Genomic DNA, 26,177 nt, shown 5'->3' with positions numbered 1-26,177 from the left:
ATCCTTGAATATTATTGCAATCCAAATGCCATTTTTTATATTCAGTCCCCGAGAAGGGTCCTCAATCTAGAAATATTGTATGGTTTGTAAAATTATGATTAGATAAAATAACAGGCCCTTAAAAACCATTTGAGTTGTGTGATTAAAATTCGCACAATTTATATATGATTGTGATGCAACGTTTAAGAAATTTACATCACGTTTTTTAATAGATTTTTTCCTGATATTTTTCTTTTGATACTATTTTGTAAGGGTAGGGGAAATCGATAATACCGTATAGCGGTTTTATTCGTGGTTGTAAAATTTGGCGTTTTACCTGCTCAAAGGTATGCTAAATATTTTGGCGTTATTTATTTTAACGGACACAGGGTTTCAACTCTTTGCACCTGAACACTAAAAATAGTACTGAATATTTTAGCGATTATAATTTTAGCGGGCTGCCATTAAAACGCCAAAATAAGCCAAAATTAGCATCCCGCTAAACTATTCCGCTATGCGGTATTATATTTTTCTATCATTTTATAACATAAATATCAAATTTAATATTTTTAAAAAAAGATTTATATAAATCACTTTTTAAACTAATTTAAATTTCATATTTGTAGTAAACATTCCTGTCAGTATTTTACAGAAACCTTTCAATGAAAGGGAAAGGTTTCTAAAAGATCTACAAGAAAATGGCGAGACTGTACCTAGAGGTGAATCAAAAAAGAGTGCAAAACCCGTAAAATGGCATCCTAGATTTTGGAGACATGATCTTACTAGATCCAACATAGGTCTCCATCCTCACTTGGATCTCTTTATCATCAACAACATAGCTTACAGAAAACCAAGTAAGCGGATTATTATTTTATTTTTTCACAAGACAAGTTTCATGATTTTTGGCACAAGAAATCTTATGACAATTTTTATCATAAATGCTACCTAATGTATTGAAATGTATAATACATAGAGATTCCCATTATGACGTATTCTGTTAACATGTTACTTATTGTTGTGTTTCGATTTTTCGCATTTCTCGGAAGAAAACTTTGTATGAATCAAAAACATCGCCAACTGTTGTACATGTATGTACATGTATATGATCTATCTTCTTACCAATTTGGTATCTTTAAGGATCTTGGAAAAATACTTTTTTCAATAGAGAAATGCATTCAAGATTATGTCATGGCTTAAAAAAATGAGCGTTACGTACAGATCCCTCAGGTACCAAAAGCATTAACTCCTCCTATTTACTAAAATCGGTATTAACTGCTATTAATATAACCTATCAACCAGATTAATTGTATATATGTGACATGTAAAAAAGATCGTTGGTCCAAAATGCTTATCAATTCATTTTCCCTTTTTTATTTTATTTACTGTGTGTTCCTGTGTAAATTTGACCGCCTTCTACCCTTTACCAGAATAATGCTTTGAACAAATTTAAATGTACACTACCTAGGGATTCTTTGATATGAGAGAGAGTGACTTTTTGCAAGAAATTGAATTTATGTTATTATTTTCCATGTATTCCTAATAAAATCGTAAACTGTGGCCCCACTGTCCAAGAATCATGATTGTCCACTGTGTTCCCACTACCTTTGCTCATCTTTAGATCTTTTTTCTATATAGACCTTTGTAAAACGTTTGATCGCGCATTATGACCCAAGCTACGTATTATCTGATGTATGGTTTGAAAAAACGAGAATTTTCACTAAATAAATTTAAAGAGTCTTCAAAAGACTAACCATGCCTTAGCCGTTGTTATGAAGATGATTTCTACAGAAATTGTTTAAACTACCCATGTCAAACTTTTCAAACACCACCCTACATTTGGTGATGATTTGAACAAATTGAAATCCACATAACCTGAAGATGTTTCTCAGTGAATATCCTAATCGTGCTTTTGATGTTATTGTGCAAGATTTCGTTACATTTTCAAAAATGCTTTATAGAGTGTTTGGTATATGATTTAAACATATTTCATTAGTATTGATTATCAACCGAGAATGATTTTTGCATATTGGTACTTAAAGTTTAAAAGGACCGCAACGACAAACAATGCTCAAATTTTGATAGATAAGCTCACTTGTCATTTACATCAGTTGACCTTAAATTTGTATTTTGCATTCTCGGTCTTCTCATGATTTACGTGTGTATTCATATACCGGGTATATACAGTAGTGTACCAAATTCTAAGGACTGTGGAAAGTTTTGCAGTCCATCCTTTTGTTATCCAGTGAAATCATACATTCAAATATATCGATTGCATTTTTTCCTACTTTCTGAAATATTTCTTCCTCAGGTTGCTACCATAAATATCCAGCTGATGTCAGAAGTTTGCTATACAGCTTGCTATTCATGAAGAAATACACTGTTCAAAACATAGATGAGTCCTTTAAACTTCTGTCGAAAAAAGTCAGAAAGAAATATTTTACAAAAATTACAAGTCATGGTAATATTAATATGTCAATTCTCCCAAAGGACTTGACAAGAACTCAAGCTGGTTTCACAACATTTGCATCAGATGCCATTCGCCATGATATAATGTATGCTTTTGTCACCGAATGTTTATTGGGCGACAGTGACCTCGAGTTCTTTCTCTCTGAGGCCTCTTGTGACGTCATATCTGAATACTGCAGATCCTGGGGCTATGAGAGAAGTGACGGAGAAAGATGTCTGTATGTCCCTTATAGACCGGAATCAATGATGAATGTCTTTATAGACAAACTTCAGATGAACATTATCAGCCATTGCACCGTTTCAGATGAAAATGTGTTTGATAGTATATGTGAACAACGTGAGTATTTGTTTCATTTATTCCCTCAGATGTGAAATACTTCAATGCCATGGATCTGAATAATATACATGTATAAAAATAAATACTCAAAAAATTTTGGTAATTGCATAGTTAAAGTCCCAGTAGAGGTACTTCATTGGAATGAACAAGCCAGAAAGCGTTACGTAGAGTACACAAAGAAAGGGACATGGGCGGTGCATCAAGCCAGGGGGATGATTGTAGGTTGTGCAGGAGCAGGCAAGACTACTCTACTTAGACGTCTGCTTCGCTGTAGTGAAGAAGAAATTATGAACACTGAGACTACTGAGGAAATAGAGGTCCATGAGGAAATATTTGAGATTTGTCAAGAAACAAAATCATTAAAAGGTACTGGTAAATGTTTTCTTTATTCAGGACAGATGATACAAACAAAATTATGTCAAAAAATTTGAAAATAACAACTTGGGTCATGTTTAAATAAGTAAAATGAATAAGTTTTTGATTTTCGTTCAAAATTTCACAAAAATGAGATTCGAAGTGAAAATTTCTTGTACAGATTAATAAGGATGGCTTCAAAAGATTAGACTTTTGAACATCACAGAAAGTTAACAATTTCTTTATATTCTAGGAATTTATTGTTTGCATCATTTGCAATGAAATTAGGCCAAAAATATATACCGATCTAGGCATCCATTCTTTTGTGTGCATCATCTGTCCATGATAAACGGACGACTGTATCAATATTTTATTATCATGACGTTAATACAGTGTTCCTTATTAATCAACTTGAGATTGCTGTTTGTCTTTCCATATATCACTTTCATTGTTGTTTGATTTTATTTAACGAGGACCAATCTACTTGATCTGCACGTACGCTTTTTGCATCGTTTCAGACGTGTCACAGTACATTTGATTGCCGAAACAATTATACATTATACCGTCACGGATTAAAATAACGTTAAATTGCGTTGAAATAATTTTCTATTCTTCAAACATGTTATTCTTTCTCCTTGAAGTGTTCACTAAATCTGTTTATTGAAGACATAAATATACGAAGAAATACTTTGTTTTTGCTTTTTTTTTTTTTTTTTTTTTTTGTGGGTTTTTTGTTTTGAAAAAATTATGAATCATTATTTTACATATTAAGTTATCATCATCTTTTCTTTCTATAGAATAAACCACAAATCATAAATTTCATTTTTAAATACATGTGTAAAGTTTTTATAAGCAATGGTATGTCCAAGCGGCGCAACATAGAAAACGCGTTTTTTTTTCGACCTAAGTGTAACTAAGATAAACGATTTTGATATGAACAATTGACATCCACAAATCTCGTTAATTCAGATATGTATTGGGCCACTATATTGTTCCATAAAATATGGATTATTTTCCTCATTCTTTCAAATGTTATTGTAAATTTTACAAGGAGTATCCAAACATATATTGCCTTGGAAATGACGTCTATTAAATTTTGCTTGAAAAACTGGTATACACCTAAGAAATGTTTAAACTGACTACGAAGATAATTTGCATACGTGTTTTTAATGACAAAATAGATTCAGAGAAAATTTGGGATTCAAAGTTAATGTCGGTTTGCAGTCAAGGTCTAAAAAAATCCATCACATCAAATAATGTATAGATAATATAGAGATGTATTGATCATATGTTTTACATACAGGTAAACTTCGGTATCTCGACATCGGATATGTCGACAACCTGGGATATGTCGACGTCCGCCCGCGGTCCCGGCATTATTTACTATATAAATGATTTGCAAAAACTCTGATATGTCGACCTCGGTAATGTCGATTACCCCGCTTATCTCGACGTATTTCACAGTCCCAAGAGCCAAATTTACCTGGTATATGTCGACATCGGGGCAATTTTCTGCTCTACTTAACCTAATTGTTTGTCAGCTGGTCGCTCGTCACGCACGGACGACTCCGTGTATCTCGACGTCGTCAGAAATTCACACTCATGTTTTGACTACATACTGCTCTGTAGAAATGTGTTTGTCGAGGAATCCCAAGCCCCCCTCGGCGTCTCTAATACGTTAATTGTTTGATGTTCAGCTTGGGTAATGTCATTGATAAATCTCGATTCTGCGTAAATGTTACATCGTTTATTTATGTCGAAATCTGACAAAACTTAAAACATGTTATAAAAAAGTAACTGAATAACAATGAATAATATACACATTGAATCCAAATCAACTTAGATTTTATGGTAAAAATGCATTCAACAGGAATCAATCAAATCTACGACATATTGCATCAGCCCTAATGTGGATGCATATGGAACATTATTAAGCTTGTTAATTGCGCAATTCTAATTAAATTTGGTTAAAAATCAAAGGAAAATTAATGATAAATGATTATGAAATTAAAAAAATGTGAAATGAAATAATTTTAAAATATACGCATTAATTTTTTTCCCGTATCTCAGAAGTCGAAATTGTACCGGTCCGGTTTCGAGTTTATATAGCGCATTTTGTATCCTGTTCTGACAGAGCTAGCGGCACGCGGAGCGAATGCTGGATGTAAAACGGTTTATAGTAAAATGAGAAGATTTCAATAAAAAAGAAAGCATTTCATAAATACTTCTTAGATTTCTAATAATTATAGAGGGATAGCTGAAACAAACGAGCTACAATCTAATTGAAGACATGTAGGTATCTGTAGTTACACGTCTGTAACCCTGTTCAGTTTAGGTCTATGGTTTTACTATGCAGTAAAATTAAGGACATTGAATCTCAACTCTGATATCTCGACACCTCGGATATCTCGACATTTTCCGACTGTCCCGTCGATGTCGAGATAACGAAGTTTACCTGTATATTGAACACAAAAAAACAAAATTTGTTGGCAGAATCAAGCGAGGATCTCTCCCAATGTATAAATCCATTTGCAATAATATATGCATTGAAAGCTTCTGTTCATGACATTGTAAAATCAAAAAAACAAGAAGCGTTGTCCTTACTCGATCAGCCATAGGGAATCTCATCAAAATACAAATGTAAGTGTACGGGGTCGAAGAAATAATTATGTTTTCGGACGTCATGAAACTAAGCGGCGACGGCCCTGGAGATTATATAATTTTCTTATGATAAGTTGGGAAATAATGAACCTATCAATCTAAAATTTCCAGCATTTCTTAATTTTATCGTTGTTTTATATTCCTTATAGATTTTGTAGGCTCAGACAACAAAGTACTAATTTTATAGCCTCAGTCCACGAACTTTTTGATAGCGCCTCCAATTTGAGATTCCTCAATATAACATGATATAGCGTTTTTCTCCCCCCCCCCCTCCCTCTTCTCTTTTTTTTACATCACTGTGTGATAAACAACATAGAGGATGAAGAGTAATCTTGTAAAACATTTTTATAAAGACTTAAGTACCCCAAAATGCATAACCATTCAGCAGGGCACGCAAGTTTGCTTCGGTCAAAGTCAAGCAGGTGCCTAAAAATCAATTCCAGGGCCTAATCATTCCCCACTCGCATACAGTATAGAGAAAAATCAGCACGCCGGAACTGTAATCAATCTTGTCGATACAAGAACTGTGCATGTGTTTCATATCATTAAAAAATAAGACCCAGTCTCGTGTCAAAATGTCCGAATCGGAAGGGGAGATACAGGAATTATTTTGCGTCAGGCATGATTTGACATGCTAGGCTACTCCCAATTTTCTGTTCATATTTTAAATGAGGAATTGATATTGCATAATATATGTGAAAGGCAGAACATTTCATCATTGTTTTAATATAATTTGCTCAATTCCTTCGTGTTTTAGCTCAAGTGAGCTTTTCGGATCAAATTTTTTTCGACGTCGTTATTGTCGTCGTCGTTGGCGTTGTAGTAAACTTTTCATATTTTCATCTTCTTCTCAAGAACCACTTGGCTAATTTCAACCAAATTTGCGTCAAAGTATCCTTGGGATAAGGGTATTCAAGTAAGTTCAAGTAAAGGGTCAAACAGACTTTCAAGGGGAGATAATTATGAATTAGTGAAAAATTAATGGCATTTAAAATCTTCTCAAGAACCACTGGGCCAAGAAATATGAAACTCATGGAATCATCCTCAGGTAGTGTACATTCCTATTTGTATAAATCATGGCCCCCGGTGCAAGAGTGGGGCCAACATGGACAATCAAAAATTTACTAAGGATATATAGGAAGAATCTTTAAAAATTTTCTTCTCAAGAACCATTGGGACAGGAAAGATGAAACTCATGATGAATAATAGCAGGTAGTGTACATTCATGTTTTGTTCAAATCATGGCCCCGGGGGTAGGGGGGCATAATGGCGGATAAAAGTTTTACATAGGAATATATTGGAAAAATCTTTAAAATTCTTCTTCTCAAGACCCATTGGGACAGGAAATTGGAAACACATATGGAATCATCCTAAGGTAGTGTAGATTAGAGGTTTTTCAAATCTTGGCCCCAGGGCAGGCAGGGGTAGGGCCAAAATGACTGATCAAATTTTTACATAGAAATACATGTAAATAGGGAAAATCTTTTACAAAATCTTCTCAAGAACCATTGGGACAGGAAAGATGAAGCTCATCTTGAATCATCCTCGTATAGTGTACATAAACATTTATTCAAATAATGACCCCTGGGGTAAGGGTGGGGCCACGATGACCAATCAAAATTTTACATAGGAATATGGAGGAAAATTTTCTTCTCAAGTACTGCAATGCCATGATTAGTAATATTTTTTTATAGTTTAGATTCAAGTTTGTTCAAATCATAACCCCCAGGGATATGTCGGGGCCACAAAGGGGGTCTAAGTTTTACATAAGAATATATTTTTTAAAAATCTTTTCTAAAGAATAGCAAAGCCATGATTAGTTATATTTATATGGAAGCATCCTCAGGTAGTGTAGAATTATATTTTTTCAAATCATCAAATTATAACCTCCAAGGGAAAGGTCTCAATGTTGGATCAAAGTTTTACATAGTAAAATAAAGGGGAAAATATCAATAACAGAAAAACTATGTTAAGTCATATTTACATGTAAGCATCCGCATGCATTGAAGATTAAAAAGAGTTCAGATCATGAGTATCGTAGGCCTTTGGGGTAGGGAGGGAAATGATGGGGAGTCAAATTCAAATTATTACAGGTAAAACATACAAACAGAATGTTTTAAAAAATCTTTTTCTTATGAACATTCTCAAGAAATTTTATGCAGAATTGATATGGAGGCATTCTCATGTAGTATTAGAATCCATCCCCCCCCCAAACCCCTCAGTAATCGTTTCAATTCTGATCTGATTTTTCCTAGCCGATGTGTCCAGGTGAGCGATGTGGCGCCTGGGCCTCTTGTAGGTAGTTTCTTTATATATCACGAAAAGTGGTCCATATTGTGAAATGGTCCCTATTTCACTACAATAAAAGCAAGGTTACAAAATTTCATTCTATTCTTAAATTTTCATCATTTCGTTTTCGTAATTTTCAACGAGATTAGGCCTCGGTATAAGAATAGCCAATCCAAATATAAAGGAACTATAATTCCATTTTAGTGTAAATAAAATATTTGATCTTAAATGGAAAAGTATATTATTTCCTATTCCTGTTGGAAATGCTACATCCTACTTGAAATGTTAGATGTTATTTTTTTTAATGCTAGAATGAAAAGTTTCCAAGCATGGAATCATATGGAATATAGTTGTTATCGTTACGGAAACAAAAAACATGTACACGATTTTGAATTATATTACCGGTAATAAAAAAGTAATTGTCTTTCAATATGCTTAAAGCTACCTGTTTGAGGAATGAGTACGGTGGGGAAGAAAGACCATCAAAAACTTTGACTTTCTTCGACTTTGGAGGACAATGTGTCTACTATGCATGTCACCAGATCTACCTGACCAGGAGAGCTTTCTACATAGTGGCAGTCGACGCTTCTAAGAACCTGGATGAGGAAGTTGACGATAAACTATGTGATCAAACTAGAAGCCTCTTCTCAAAATGGACATATGGGGGTAAGAAATTATCAAAACATTCTGATTTCAGCACAATGAAATTTAACCATTCGTTCATATATCCGACCGGACACAACCTAACAGTTAGCGAACTCTTGGCGAAGTCCGGATTTGCTCTCTGGGTCTGATTCAGGTTCCCTCAGGGGCCGTTAGGACAGACCCTGAGCGAACCAGGAGCCTACCGTAAGCGAGCCCGGGGCAAACACCGAAAACAAATCCAGAATTCAGTAGCGGTCACAGAGAGCGAAAGCGCGTTAAGTACTGCGTAGCAGAGCTGTCAGTTAGGATTAAGTATGAGCCACATTATCCAGTAAACATCTTAAGGTATTCAATGTATAATGAAGGGATTTTGAAGGATTTTAGATAATTTTAAACTAGCTAAAACACATTGCTAGATAACGATAAAAGTGAAATAAACAAAATTCATAGGAGTGATAACATGAAAGAAGACGGTCATATTGCATATTAAATTATTTTAAAGAGTTAACTGCCCTTGATGAAATGTAGAACTTTTTTGATTTCTCAAAATTTCTGTCTTAACTAATTCACTTTATTTCATAATTTATTAAGAGTGAATTTATGAATATTTTCACCGAGGGATCTATTGGAAATTCTTTTTTTTCAAAATTTACAATATCTTATAAAACATGCGCTGCCCATAGACTTCAATGTAAATTTCAAGGTGAAATTAATTGGACAACAATCAAATTTTTGTAAATTCCTTTGGTAGAGCATTTTTACTTGATAGAGGGATATGGAGATAACGAACAGTATTCAATCTGAAAGTCCATAAAACAATACAAAATAAGAGCAGAGCAAACACGGACCCCTGAAACATCAGAGGTGGGATAATTTGCCATGAGGGACTGAACATCCCCGGCCGATCGGTCACACCCGCCGTGTGCTGCGTGTAATGATCAGGAAATAACGGAAAAATCCGTTGTCAATTCAGTGTATAAATTATGGACTAACAATTGGTATGATAAACGTCAGTCAGCATTTGACTCAATGATAAATTGTATTTGCTGACAAGGTCATTGTATCCACCATAGAACTTACAAAATGATGACTTTAAACGAGAATCCTGATATTCTTGTTTCATCAACTTGCTTGTCAATAATTTACATCGTTTTAGAAATTGTTCATACATAGAGCAAGATCTTGCGTATCGAATCAACTGAGATATATATGCTCCGTATGCAAGAGATGAAGGTATATTGCTGTATAAGTAAGGAAGTTGACGATAGAAAAGTTAAAGTCATCACGTTTATCATATTCCTTGGTGTTAGATTACCAGATAAAATCTTCAAAATTCTACCATGAAAAAGAATACAAAACCATTCATTTATTAAATACAAAATATGGTCGTTGCATGTGTACATTGAATACCTTAAATTAAAATTTTTGTATGAGGATTTGAGTCAGATATCGCTTTTTCACCATATCTTACAAGGAAATATTTTTTTTCGGCAGAATATTACTAATGCCTAGGTCACATTTCCCGGCCGGTAGCCGTAGACCGGTGGTAATCGGTAGTAATCCGTGGAGTTAACGATGCCCCAACATCGGTCCATATCGGCCTAGTAGTCCTTAAAGTATCAGTCACATTATCCGGCAATGTGCATACGATGGGCAACCAATGCTTTTTATGAGAAAAATGGCGTGGTTGCCGGCCAGACTTACAAAGGCCCAGCGATGCATTGCTAATCATAAAACAATGTTCCAGGATAATCGGCCGATGTATATTACATCGCTCATACATTGGTAAACATCGTTCGTACATCGGTCGACTACGGGCCAATGTTCGGTCGTTATCTGTTGAACACCACAAAACTCCCCGATGACCTCATATTCAACGCATATTGGACGATACCCGGTCATACATCGGCCGATCCTTGAAAGATGTGTTAATGATGGGTTGCCGTTGAGGAACGATGTGAGGCATCGTTGGAAACATCGCTGAATTTTAACTACGAATTATTTCCTACTGATGACCCCACCTATTTGCAAAAAGAGACTCAGTCACCGTCCGATCACTAGTGGTGCCCGGCCGGCAACCACGCCATTTTCATCAAAAAACGTATCGGTTTCTCATCGTATACCCCATCGTTGGATGTGACTTATACTTAACATGGAAACTTTACTCTATAAGCTATAGTAAGTCAAAGAAATATGTAAGCATTCCTAGTTAGTGTAGATTAAATTAGTTCAAATAATAACCCCCCCCTTGACTTTCTGCGGCTTTGTTCCCTTTTGAACCCTCATTTTAGCCCCACCGATCATCCGGGGGTCAGGATTTTAGGAAATAACAAATATATACTACCTGTCCTGAGAATGCTTCCATATAAATATGTCCAATCCCGGCTTTATTGTTGATGAGAAGATTTTTCCTAATAAATACTCTAATGTACAACTTTGATCGTCAATTGTGCCATGTCCCTACTTCTGGGAGTCAAGATTTAACAAAGAAGGTGAGCGCATTTGGCATGTGATCTGCAGGAATCATTTGTACGAAACATTTATGGTTTAAATGTCCATTATTTGGTTGGCTGAACATAGCTGGTCGGATTTTACAAACACGTCCATAGGGTTTTTTTTCATTTAGTTTGAAAGACATTGTGAAATTTATGTCCGTTTTCCTGAGGGGTACTAAAACATAGTAATGTTTCAAAAAAAAAATAAACACCTAAAATATTTAACGCATAGATGCATGATACGTGTACATGTACATTATAGAATAGAAGATTAGAATTGATTTCGCTCGAGAACCAAACTGAACAAAATTTATCTAATTCAAAATTTTAATACATCAGTACATAAAACGAAACTGACAAAATAAATGGTTGCTTGCATGGGAAAAAAATTAACGCCCCATGCCAGGCTCGAACCAAGAACTTTTCACTTCGAGTGCACTGGACGGGTAACCCAATTTACTGAGCTATAACCGCTTCACAGATACAGTGGATTTTAAAAGAACAAAGAAGCACCACATTCACACAGTTGGATTTTTAGGAGAAAAGTTCATTTTTCGTGGTCTCTGGTTCTTCTCTCCATTTTTTAAATAAGTGTATTCGTTTCTTTGAATGAAAATACACACAAATAACGTTTCAAAACCATGGAGAGAAGACCGAGAGATATAAAATTTTTAGAAAAACGTGTTTGAAAATGTACCATTTTCTACTAAATGTCTGATCTGGGCAATTTTCAAGTTATTTTTGAGCAAATCAAAGCTCAATTTCGGGAAAACATTTTCATTTCCTGTTGCACAGGAACCCGATAGATTAAAAGAATGTTAAAATTTCATGTGACATGTTGATAAAATTTTCACTTTTCAATTACGCCCAGATTCCTGCCGAATGCCAATCAAAAGCGCCCTCGTTCTTTGAATGTACACTACTTGACAATACTTTCACTTAAATATGACCAAACATGGCTTTGAAATTCTTGAGAAGAAGATTTTTAAGTTCTTCTTTCTTTGTGAAACTTTGATAGGCCATTGTGGCCCTACCTTATCCCTGGGGGCCATAATTTGAACAAACATGAATGTACACTTCTTGACGATTCTTCGAGAAGAAGATTTTTTTAAAAAAAATCTGTATATACGTATGTACCTATGTAAAACTCATATAGTCCGTTGTGCCCCACTTTAACACTACCTGTGGATAATTTTATTACTAAACAAGGTTTTTCTGTTCTCGCGAAGAAGACTTTTAAAGACATTTACTAGATACATTGAAACGTAAAACTTTGAAACCCTCTTGTAGCCCTGCACTACCCAGTGGTTATGATATGGACAATCTTGAATTTAGAATATGTAATGAAGACTTCACATGTTTTATTTGTCTTGTCCAGTAGTTCTTGAGATTAAAAGATTTGAGAGATCGATGCCACCAAGAATTATTGATTATCTCCCCTTGAAAGAGGGCGTGACAATCCCTGAATGTGAACAAACTTAAATTCAATTTATCCAGGAATGCTTTTCGGCAAGTTTTGTTGAAATTAATATTGGCTTAATGGTTTTTAGAAGTCGGCTCAGGTGAGCCAAAAAATTATAGACATTTATTATATGACTTTGTATTAGTAATTAAATTTTATATATTTCTTTATTATATAAACATAAGACCGGTATGCCATGTTACAACGTTTTGGAATATCTTAAGAATCTCCAAAGTCTATCCCAGTAAGCACATTCCTAAGGGAGCCATAGGACCATCTGAAGTGTTGTCCTCGGATATATCTTTAGTTACATGTAATTCTTAAGCGGTTTATAAGAAAATCCTTCCCAATATATATTTCCTACATACCACAACCCCCTCCCTCAGAGTCGTTTTTAAACAAAATATTCAAATCTACACTACACTTGGTTACATTACTGCAGAATTCTTATTATGCCCCCTTAAACGAAGTTTCGGGGGTATATAGTTTTTGTCGTGTCCGTCCATCTCTCTCTTTCTCTCTCTCTCTCTCTCTCTCTCTCTCTCTCTCTCTCTCTCTCTCTCCACAAAAACTCGAGCCTTACTAATAACTTTTGATTTAGTGGAGCTATGACTTTCATATTTCACATGTGTATTTCTTGTGACAAGTCCTTTCTTTGCGTACCACCAAATTTGACCTTTGACCTTGGAATTTGACCTACTTTTACACAAAATTTTTGAACTTTTCCTTTGGCAATATCTTTTGAAAAGTAGATACGGTACACAGGGTTATTTTCGCCCCGTGTTATTTTCGCCCTTTTGAACGTGTGAATAATTTTGCCCCGTCTTAAATTCGCCAAGTCATAGTTCTGTTTCAGAGATTACGAGTTGTAATTTGAATTCGCCCCGTTTTAAATTCGCCCAATCAAGGAGAGGGCGAAAGGGGCGAAAATAAAACGGGGGCGAAAATTTCCCTGTATACAGTACCAGATACCTGGAGATTTATACTTTACATATATATTTTTTGTGGAAAGACCTTTCATTGACATTGACATCTTGTTTTAACTTTGGAAACAAAGGTGTAAAGTGTGGTACTTGTGGAATTCGTGTGTATGTTCTGGTAATATGCTATTCGGCAATTATATAGGTATAGTGATCGGTTAAATATTAGTTATGGTCAACTTTATGCATATATTGAAGAATTGTTTTTTCAAAAAATGATATTTTAAAACTATTTTATTGAGGGTGGCTTTGGGGATACATTCACCGAAAAACTAATTTTAATTTTCTTTTTTCACAATTAGAAAGGCGAAGAAAATGAGTCAATGTAAGAAAAAACAACAACACTTTAGAACTAGATTCACCTAATCGGTATTGTTTTGAGCTCAATGCACATTCATTGAGATTTGTAAAAAATTAAAAGCAAGTTTGACAACTCACAAGTTTCTCTTTTGAATTAAAGACTCACTTCGTCATATTTTACATGTATGTAATTTGAAAAGTGTTATTTTCAGACTATTTTGTATTTTGGATCAAGTCCATTCATACTTATTGCGGAACAGAAAAGGAAAAGACGTATCGTCCAATTATCCTTATTGTTGCCACGCACTGGGAGAACAAAATATACAAGGTTTTGTACTCTCTCTCTCTCTCTCTCTCTCTCTCTCTCTCTAATCCAATTAGGAAAATATCTCTAGGGGATCTAAAAATATGCTGTGTGTAGTAAGTAATGGTTATAAGCCGAAAATTGTCCATTTTGTCAGATATTAGACGACCCGAGGCGCGTTAGCGCCGAGGAGAGTCTAATATCTGACATAATGATCAGTTTGAGGTTTATAACTTACTTAAAACATTTCACCACTGTCGAACACTTACATTGTTATCTTATTGGGAAGCCACAAGTAAGGTCTCGTTCTGCTTGAATGACTACCTGGCACTGTCCATCAAGTTAGGCCAAAGAAAACCAGTTTTGGTTTTTCTTCTGTCTTTATTAATAGTAGGAATCATCGAGAGGTGTTTTATATCATAAATATGAACATTAACTTTGTTTAGTCTTATTTATCCGCAATGCGACATTTTTATATATACTGTGCATGCGTAAAAGTCAGTTCTATTAAATTCTTTACAATTTATTCATTTTACAACGCAACGACCGTGGTTGACAACGTACATTATAATTTTGAAAAAAAGACCTTCAGAAACGGGTGTTTTGACGATGCCATTTATCGATTACACCAATATGCCTCAGTTTAAGTTTTTACTGTGAAATCCGGATGATATATTATTATGTTTCGGAATTTGCAAGGAACAGTTTCCTGTTAACAGGTAATTTTTGCAAAGCAATAGATTTGAAAGATTTTACTCAAATAACTGCTTACAGCTGGTTTAAGCATTTTCTTTGAAATTGAGAGATTATTTGATGTTTTTTTTTTAATGCAACACTTTCTCTTTTGTGGATTTCACTCCAGCCACTCCCTAAACAACGACAATTACTCGCTCAAACGAAGCAAAACTAGCTGGACAAATGGTCATAAATCACTGAACGAAATTACAGATTCCGTTGGAATTTCGTGAGCTACATTTTGTGCTAAATGCGGAAAAATGGATATTTCAATAATCAAAAAGCCCAGGTTGTGTGCAAGAAAACGCCTGCTTCTCATTCATCTTTGTGTCCATTGGATTCTATATATGTTCCGTGGATAATTTATTGTAAAATGAATCTATTACATGTATATAGCATTGAACGGTGAATTTAGGAAATCTATGATCGCAGCCACGGATTCGTCTACAATAATGAATCTGAGACATTCAAGTCAGCAGAGCTCCAGATAAGGTGCGTATTTGCAGAAATACGCATTAAATTTTACAAAATACGCATTGAAAATTAAAATAGAGCGTACAATTACGCATAAGCAATCATAGATACGCAATACACGACGAAAGTACTGCATACAACAAGTTGAAGAATACAGGTACGACTTACTTAATAATACGAATTGTGGTTAACACAGTGTTTGATTTTTCTGAAAACGAAGTACTGATTAAAAAGCCTTTTAGTGACCAGATATATTCTAGTAATGACGACGACGATCTCCATTACGGGAGGAAGAATTGGAGATTTAGATTAAAATCAATTTCTGTGTAGAAAGACTATGCACTAGGCATAACTTTTTTTTTTATTATGGGTTCATAGCCAATTTTTCATCTCTCTCAACTTGCCATATTAACGAAGATTCTCTGGATTTAATCTTGATACAGTATCTTGAATGAAGGAAAAGTTATATGTGTCGGTGACTCTATGGTACTGTGTACCTTGACCTACTGTGTCTTCCTTGTCAAAAAAGACTGCTTCCCAATCTTTGCAACTAGTTTGTTGGTATTTACAAAATTTATTTAAATACAGGAACTGACCTTGGAATTTTTTTTTCCTTCTTCAAAAACTCATACTTCGATTACAAGCTCAAAATAAAGGTCAAAACATTACTATATAAACAAAATACTCTGCAATCATTTTGCTGAAAATCAAAATCTGCATTGATTTGAAAATCAGGGAGTTAATACACTTTGGGGTAAAACATTATCTGAAGCTCTGCAGTCACTGGATTATTTGTGCTATTTTTAATAGGATTTTTCTAAAAATATTAACATTTAACGCTACTACATGTACATGTAATTTCCTACATTGTCGTATTAAATTGTTTTATTTGTCATTGCATTTTAAGTGCTGTTTACTTATTTGCCTAGCCCTTTGTTCTCATTTTAACGTTACAAGTACCTGTCCAATAAGTTGAATCTTATTGGACACTTACAGCTAACTTACTGGACGGGGTGCAGGACAATAACAAATTTATTGAACCGGGTTTAACGAAAGATGGCGTCACAAAAATGTTTTAATTGTCAGTATTCTACATACAGTTTCTACAGTGTGAGTTTACTTTACTTTCAAATATAATTGTTATTGAATGAAAATCATAAAGCAAATTCTCAGTTGTGCATGTTATAGATATGATTGATTGACGTTGTGGATTATTGTCTGATTAAGTTCCTAAAAGGTTATATTTCCTCCACAATCAGGGTCAAACTATTACCCGTAGACATACTCGAGTCTGCTGTATATTCTAAAAATAAAATGCTCAAAAAGATTCTAAGTTGGTATAACACTTGCCAATATAATATACGGAATCAAGAAGTCTCCACACTTGTTGTATTATAATTTGACGACACCTTATGCTTGATCAAAGATAACAAAAGTTTTTTTTCCATCTACAATTTTGTATAAAAACATATTTATACGAATATACAAGATGGAAATTCAAGACCAATTTCAAAATGTATATTCCTGTTCATGTTGGACGTTCTGTAGGTATTTGACCTAAAGAATCGTCATATTGACATTGAGGCTGTTTTGGCATCTTCAAACTCTGACAATGAATGGAAATAAAAATTAAATTTATTTAGTGTTTTGTAGTATTTAGTGTTTTGTCTGGTAATCAATTACTATTTTACTGACACTGTGTCTCTATGTTATGGTAAGAGATTAATGATAATAATTCTAATAGCGGTTTATGCAAGCTATTCCCACTTTCTGAAAATCAGGTAGAAAAAGGTGAAATTCCACGTGGAAGTTGGTGGAATTTTGTGTAAACAAATAAGTAACTATGTTCTTAAATTTAGGTATTAAGTTGCTACTTCTTGTTAGATCTTTTTATTATTTCAAAAATCCAAAATAAATCATATTTTCTCATAAATGTATTCATTATTTTCTGTCTTTAAATGTACAAAATACAGGTAAATCTAAACATCTATTGTTATTTGCAAGTGGGAATAGGTGGAATTGAGATATTTAAAAAGTGGGAATAGCTAGAAGACACCCTAATAACATATATGCAACATATAAAATTATTAATCAGCTATCACCTTGCAGTACAAGTGTCACCTGAATAAACATCCCGTTTCTCGAAACCCGTGTCTTTTGCCTGGGTCCATTTAAATGTAAAGTTGCTAATTATTTAACTTGTATACATATGGTTTCTTCAAGGAATTGAGGGTAAATTCCAAAAGAATTTGCATAGCGGTACTGCATTTTGACTTCGAGGGATCAAGGGTTTCGAGAAATCAAGAGTAAAATTTGCTTAGTTATTATGTAGGGGAAGAAATCGGGACCAGAGGCCCACTTCAAGCGATCAAGAACTTCGAGATATCGAAGTTCGAGCCATCAAGAGTTATCTGCAAAGTGCACTTATCCTGATTGGAGATTCAGTCACCACGAATAATCCTAACTAACCTTCCATGGACATGAATGTGGAACTACTCTCACTGGTCAAGGAAAACATGTGCTACGTGTGCGACTTAATTGCCAAATTGTTAACGAGGCCGCGTCTAATTCGATTGCTCATGACTTTGCGCAGCTTTTTAATTTCATGCAGTCATCTGTGCGACAGTACACTTTTGCCAAATATTTTGATTTTAATACAAATACAACATTATCTGTAACTCTTACTGGTCTGGAGATCTGATTTTTCGACAATAATTAGGAAAAACTGCTGAAAAGGCTCTAACGACGTCATCGTATTCGGATTTTGTAAGCAATGCATGACGTTGAAGAATGACGCATGACTCTCTTGCATGTTCAAAACCTCAGTGGAAAATATACTAAAAACGTACGACAGAACATATAAAGAATCATAATAGTAATCTAAACATTGCTATTTTTTACCGAAAAAGTCATATGCGCTGATAATTAATCTGCACTGATATTTATTTATACCGTAATATGGCAATTTTAGAGGCATATTTGGCTTTGAAAAAATAAATTTTGTAAATGATTCCTAGACCAATCTAGATGGTAACCTTTTTTGAAATTTCACAATTTGGTTGAAAAAGACACCCCCAGGGCAAAAATACAAAGAAAAATATGGGAAAATGTGATAAGAACTGCGAACGATAGTATTGTTCTCCCGCCTACCTCCAAGTCAATTTTCAAAAGTTAACATATTCGATGAATTTTTAATATTTTTTATAGATAATTAGATGAATTTTCATTAAACATTACTTATTTGGGAAAACAAAGAGAGATAATTCTAAAATTTGGTAAAACTTGTGTTTTTCACTATAGAAATCAATAGAAAACGGAAAATATTTTTAAAACATCTCCCCCCCCCCCCGTGTCACAAAAATTCTTTTTTACAGGTAATATGGAATGGTATTTCACAAATTCATACCAAAGCTTTTTGTGTGACACGGTGGGGAACATATGTTTATTCATAAAAAAAACGATAAAAATGCTTATTTTCCACCAATTTCAAAGCGATTACAACTGAAACATTATATTTTATTGAAATATTTGTTTTATTTATTTGCCTAAAACATAAGAAAATATACATGTATAAGGAACATTTAATCATATCCAAGACTATTTTAGAATACGGTGATGCTTGAAACTCCGATTTCAATGGAAAAAATCGTCTATACCCCCCCCCCTTTTTTTCAAGAGCTGGAATTATGGATAATTTTTTGATAAGCGCTGGTATTAACACGATTTATCAATTACAATTGAACTGTTCTTTGTATCAAACAACGATTTTATGACCAAATTGCTATTCATATTGAATTAAATGGTTCCAAAATGTAGGCGGGAATCGAGAGTTAGCGTGCGTGTTTCTTCTTATAGGGTCCAGTGGTAAAAATTGACAACTTTTGAGATGACCCCTAAGAAATCGGGATGATAAGTACCACAGTTAAAATTCATAATCAAAAAATTATTAAAATCCCTAGGGCAGAAATAATTAGACTCGGCCTCGTTAAATCACCTGAACGTCACAATGGGACTGCTTGCAGGTTAAACACTAAATACAAACAAGGGTCACCACAGAATAATACTAATAAAAAAGAAATAAATGTACATGTAACCAGATCGGCATTGATTGTGACATCACCTCCCCAATTTAAGGGTACTTACCACAAACAAAAAATGGATGCGCGGGTTGATATATATTTTTTGACTGATTTTGATTTGAAATGACATAAATAATAAATCCCTGAAATATTAAGAAATCGTAGGTTTTTCTTGGTGCTTAGATATGAGATTTTGTTTTGCTTTCTATATAATTCCATACAAAATTTTGTACAATTTTTTAACCTTATGACAAAATCTTATATAATTCTCTCACTCTACTTGGTAAACATTATTCAGGATGTCAATTTAAATGTAAATCTATGAAAAATAATGCTGATTTCTGAAAAAAGTTTGTTTGTGTTATTTATCCTTAAGAAAGTTCACTGAACTTTTGCAAAGCTCACAATCAATGAAAACGTATGTACAAAACTATAAGGTTAATGATGTTTAAAGGTACTTGGACACAGATTTGAAGTCAAATTTTTTCTATAATATTAAGACATATATTTTAATAGTATTTCACACAAAAATTGATTAAAAATCTTATCTCATTTAAAAGTTATTAAAACTAATTATTTATTAAAAAAATGTTGGCGGATTTGATTGACACACCCTTGCACTTTCACAAAGTTTAACCTTATTTTTAATCCTTAGGAAAAGTAGCGATTTTGTTGTGTATTAATGAGAAATATTAAAACTTCTATCCAGAAGTTTTATTCCGAGTACAAATTTTAGAAAGCAAAACTCCTTCACAAGTATCGTCATTCCTAACTACGGGCTGCGTATAGAGTTTACAAATGTAGCAAATCGAGCACACTCGTGTTATGTACACAGTTTTTGTAAACAGGGCTCGAGTTCTATTATTGTTTATATTTAGAATTCACCGGGTGCGTTCAATCGTCACAGTCTGCTTACAACAACTGCACGTACTGACAATATATTGTGTGTTTGTTTTACTTTCGAACATGTCTACTCTGAATTTTCTGGATTATAGTATTCATATTTTTCATTTACACACAACGAGATTGCCACTTTTCCTAATGATCAAGACGAGAATTAATTTTGTGAAATTGCAAGGATGTGTCAATCAAACCCGACAAAAATTTGAAATTTTAATATTTTTTATATGAAATAAGATTTTTTTTTATTAATTTTTATGTGAAATGCTATTGAAATATATAAGTCGAAATATTATAGAGAAAAAAATATCTTCAAATCTGTGTCCAAGTACCTTTAACTCTGCCCTACAATCTACTGAGACAATCAGTACTGGGTCCGACGTTTTTTATCCTTTAATCGCCACAATACGGAACCTACAGTGTATAAGGCTGCAAAATTAAGGACCATCTCATTAGTCTTGCCTTAAGCACTTTGGTTTGAGACAAAGAAATAAGTATTATGTTCTGCCTCCAAAAAAATCGTTTTCAGTACAGATATCTCCGAAACCGCCCATATGCTGGTTTAACATTCTTTCTTCATCATAGAGAACTTAACTTGCTGCGCTGTAAGTTTTTTTTACTGGTGTAAGCAACGGTTTTTTTTTATGCCATTCTCATACTGGAGACGAACCGTTCCTATGCCAACATCTGGTGAGTCTGTCTGCAAGAATCGTCAGAATGTCTGCAACTTTTCGTTGATGTTCGGCAGCTTCAGTACATTCGGTATCATACGTGCTGATTTCAGCGTGATGAAAGCGTTCTGTTGGGTCTCTCCCAAAACTTTGTTTAGTTGTCCCTTTTACAGGTCGAGACCACTAGATTTTCTGACGTCAGAATAAATTTTATTGTAAATTAGCTATATGTTTACTTTACCCACTGATGAATGAGTTGCAATGCATTGTGGGCTACTACAAGTACTCGGCTGTGTTGAAAATAAAGGGTAACTTGAATTGTCCCTTGGAAACTTATTTTCAAGTCTTTTTTGAAATTTGTTGAAGAAATATTTAAAATAACGTATAATCTTTCATTTCTATGCTCACATTTACAAAATTTGCTTTATGAAAACATTATATAAACTTATAAAACATCGGCATTAACCTGTACAAAGAGACGTAGACCTGTGCAACATGAATCGTGTCGATAAAACATTGAGTTTGTTTTCACATGAAATACGTGTACATAGTTTTAGCAGGTAGGATATAGGTCCTTGAATTTAGACAGCAGGAGAAGGTCATTATTAATTATTAATTTTTAACCCTCATTATTATTTTATGTACATGCAGACGTCAAAGCGCTTGTACGGTATTCGAAGCAACTAATAATCATCTAAAACAACTCCAATATCAAATCTGAGGATGGACCAATGTCTTTAGAATATTATCTTTCAATTTTGGTCTTATAAAGCATGTAAAGTGAAGCTCTACAGTTTTTCAGTGACGAGTTAAATAATGTGCAGTAAACCGACGAAAACCACGTGTCGCCATTGAATCGTAAACACGTAGTAGAGTGTCATGCTTTGGGACTCATTCACTTGATCGGAGAACGGGTGTGATGAAGACATCGTCACGTGTTGAAAATTGCCTTCCATATAAGGTAGTGATCTCGACCTGTTTTACGTCAGGTCGGATAATGGTGCAGTAAAAGCTGAAAATTGGGAATAAACTTAATATGATAAAACCCGACTACATGTATACTAAGAAAAGATCTTACTTGTTTCTTTGTTGTAGGTCTTAAACAGTTCTGGATTGCTTCAACCTTGTCTGGAATTAGTCAGAGTTCCTCTTTTCCTGTAATGTTTTCCAAAAGTAAAAATCTATACTGCTGAATCCAAAAAAAAAATTTGCTTGGCTTACAAATGTACCTGTCAAGTTAGCTGCTCGCAATTAATCTTTGGAGGAACTCCTTAATAACCACTAAATGCTCCTGAAAAGTTATAGAAAAATGATCACATCATCAATGAAATTTTCCATTTATTACATCCCTGATAATAACTTTCTCAATAAACGGGTAAAACTTGCTGAAGCATTTTCTAGCCCAAAAAGCATGACCTGAATTCATAAAGTCCAAGGGATGTTTGGAACGCCGTTATTTCTCTTACAGACTCTGCCAAAGGAAATTCCCAATTTCCTATGCACAAAACAACCTTAGAAACATATCTACAACCTACTAACTGCACAAATACATCATCTATGTTTGGAATATAGTTTCAGCAACAAATATTTAATTTTGTAATTTCTCTTACGTCAATACAAAATCTATTTGCACTTTCTTTCTTTTTCACAATCACAATGGATGAACAATATGGACTGTTTTTCAATCACTCCCGACTTTATCATGTTTCTAACTTCCTCATGCACACATTTCATCACGAGTTGTAAAAGATAAGAGTATGGTTTGGATCGCACAGGCTTTTCCAGCCTGACATACGTGATGGACTACTATCAATTGTCACATATTTTAAAATACGCTGCAAGTTGCAGATGCACTGAAAACCGAAATATGTATCTAAAACAACCTGGACTAATCTAAGCAGCTTTTGCTTCAAACGTTATATAAAAAAACGAAAAAAATGGTCTATTTATAATTTTGGGAAGGGAATGGGTGGGTTTTCGTTTCAATAGCCACTCAGAAAATCCATCTCAGAATTTTTGACAGAAACAAAATATGAATACATTTTCAGTATGATGCAATATATATATTCGTACAAAATGGCGGCGTGTTTACACTCGCGACGAAAGTAGATCAACATTGTAAATCGTTTATTTCATTTCAGAAATTAAATACATGTAAATCAAAAATAACGTTGTACTTTCTAAGGTGACCCTTTCAGCGTATTACACTTAGTAACCGTCTCGGAATGGTCCTGTACAGGCCTTTGACATACTCTGGTGTAATGTCGGTCCAGATGCGCTAGATTTCACGGAAGAGATCGTCTTTGTTCTCAATTCGCCCTATCCTTCCTTCAAGCTTTCTTTTGATAAGAAGCCACAGATTTTCAATTATATTTAAGTCTGGACTCTGGGCTGGCCAGCTCATCCGTTCTTGTGCAAATAATCCTGAGTAGAACGTGCACAGTGTACAGGAGCATTGTCGTCTTGGAAAATATAATTTCCAGTCGCAAAATAACGGGCTTACACTGGCCACAAATTGTCGTCTAAGATTGCCTGATATTTATCAGCATTTATATTTCCATCCACTTTAGAAATAGTGATACATCCCCAGATCATTACTTGGTAACATGATTTTGTTTTGCGCTTCTCCACCAAATCCGGCCTCCAACCTTCTCCCCATTTCCGCCAAATATACACACGAGAGTCTTCTCCCACCAAAATCTTGGATTCATCTGCGAATATAACTTTTCTCCAAAAGTTGTCAACAGGGATTTTTCTATGAGGTGCCCTTTTGGTATTTACCGGCAAAAAGTGATATCACCTATTTGAATAGGTGATATCACTTATTCGAATTGTTGATATCACCTATTCGAATTGTTGATATCACTTATTCATTTTCAATAGGTGATATCACCTATTCGAAAAGATGATATCACCTATTCGAATAGGTGATATCACCTATTGGAAATGAATAGGTGATATCACTTATTCGAATAAGTGATATCATCTATTCGTGCTGAATGAAATGTCACATCATTAAAAAAGTTAAAAATAACTACCAAAATTCCAATCTCTATTCATAAACTACTTTATTTCCTCTATAAATATGTAATTCGGAACGCACTTGTAAACAGGTCGCCATTTTGTACGAATATTTATTGCATCATACTGTACATGCATAATACTGGTATTTTAATTATGACATTTAAAAACGACAGATTACAAAATTAATCTAAAAATCTTTTTCTTGGGTTTTTATGTTTATGCGAATGGGTGAGAGTTATTTTGTTATTAAATTATTATGTCATAAGCACGTCTTAGGATATATCATAATACAATGTAATAAGGACTTAATTTCTCGAATGCTTGATCAAATTACACGTTACAATGTAGTATCTCATTTTATAAATTAGTATGTGTCGATCGTGTGATTTATCATCTCTTTTTATGACTTACTATATCCTTACTACATCTTAATCTATGCCATTATAATGACCTACTAACTACTACTTATTTTCTCCTTGCGTACTATTACTTATTATTTCTTTATTATAATAACATTATGATAGCATGAATTATTTAGTATTATGAATTAGTATGGCGTATGTCTCACAAAATGCTCCTAAGTTCACCTAAGTATGCTGTTATCGACAACAATATGCTTTTATTGTTCGCAAAAATGCAATAATTAAAGCAAATAGCTGTATGGAAATTATTTTTCAGAGTAAAGAATGTTTTGTTGAGCGTTTACAAGGCAAGATTCCAGAGAACTCATTTTTGCTACAGTACGTGAAAATAGAATGCTGCTTTTTCACACAGTTTCCCCCCACACCTCTAGAAGCATTAGAAAAACGCATATCAGAGATTTCGCTCCAAGACCACTGGAAAAAAAATATTCCGAAAGACTGGGCTCTTTTTGACATTGAAATCAGCGAAAGGAAATCTAGGACAAAAATCCTTGATCTGTCAAACATAGTAACGTTGACTAGGGAAAAGGCAGAAGAAAAAGGAAACACAGAAGAAAATGAAAAGAAAGACATGCTTCGGTATTATCATGATGTTGGAAAAGTTTTGCATTTCAACGAAGATGGTTTAGAAAACTTGGTTATTATTGATGTACAATGGTTTGTTAACATTTTCAAAGGCATTATCACTGATAAAAATCACTTAGATGGCATTGCAACAAGGTTAGATTGGAATAACTATTACTATACTGGACATATGACAAAAGACATTTTAAGAGAACTTATTAAAACCAAAGACGAAAAAGAAAGAAAAGAAGCTTGCAAAAATGACAATTCCGTAGCTCCTCATTCTGTTTCGAAGAAACCTTTTTCTCGTAAGTCAGAAAAATCTGTGTATTTCCAGAGAGATGAATCACAAAGTACTGAAGAAAAAAGCGTTAATCAGAGTTTGCCATATCATCTGGATAACTTTGACATTATCTTTAAGTTCATGGAAAGACTGGGATTAATAGCTTCTGAAGGAAAAGATCTCTATATACCATGCATGAACAGAAAAACGTTTGACAAAAATATCCTAAATAAGATCGTCGAATCCAAAACTTCCATTCTAGTATTTCAGTTCAAATACCTTCCTTACTTTTTATACTTTCGTCTTGTAGTTGCTTGTCTGGGTGCAGAGGGTTGGAAGGTGTTGAAGAATGGGAATTCGTGTCTTTACAAGAACGTTGCTTTGTTTTCATACAAAGACCACAAAATTGCAATTGCAGTCACGGAAACGTCAATACAGCTTCAAATATACTTTCCAAATGATTCCTTTAACTCTTCGTCAGATGTAGTGATATCTTGTGACATCCAAGAAATTGTTGAAAAACTACTGGAGAAAATTACATCAAATTATCATAAAAGAGTCGAATATGTCAGAGGCTTTAGCTGTAGGGATGAAAAAGAGCAATGCCTAACAATGGATATGGAAGGTCATTTCATTCCCGAGAAAGACATTAAGATAGGAAACCAAGTCAGTTGCCCGTTGCATCAAGTTGAGAGTCACCATTTTGTCAACACAAAAGAATTAACGAGGTACTGGATCTGTGGTACTGTTTAG

At 34.1% G+C, this 26,177-nt stretch overlaps 1 protein-coding gene across 1 annotated transcript in view; it reads left to right on the top strand.

Annotated features, from left to right (window-relative positions):
• Nucleotides 1–26,177, top strand: part of LOC134282256 (uncharacterized) — a 35,391-nt gene extending 9,214 nt beyond the window's left edge. Inside the window, exons 7-12 of the mRNA XM_062764677.1 lie at nt 606–833; nt 2,288–2,782; nt 2,894–3,148; nt 8,528–8,752; nt 14,181–14,296; nt 24,834–26,177. Coding sequence (XP_062620661.1) covers nt 606–833; nt 2,288–2,782; nt 2,894–3,148; nt 8,528–8,752; nt 14,181–14,296; nt 24,834–26,177 — 2,663 coding nt within the window. The remainder of the gene's footprint in view (nt 1–605; nt 834–2,287; nt 2,783–2,893; nt 3,149–8,527; nt 8,753–14,180; nt 14,297–24,833) is intronic.

The sequence above is a fragment of the Saccostrea cucullata genome, unplaced genomic scaffold (assembly GCF_032062105.1).
Source record: "Saccostrea cucullata isolate Sc308-1 unplaced genomic scaffold, CSIRO_AGI_Scuc_v1 ctg1119, whole genome shotgun sequence".
NCBI lineage: Eukaryota > Metazoa > Mollusca > Bivalvia > Ostreida > Ostreidae > Saccostrea > Saccostrea cuccullata.
This window is presented reverse-complemented; position numbering and strand designations above follow the sequence as displayed.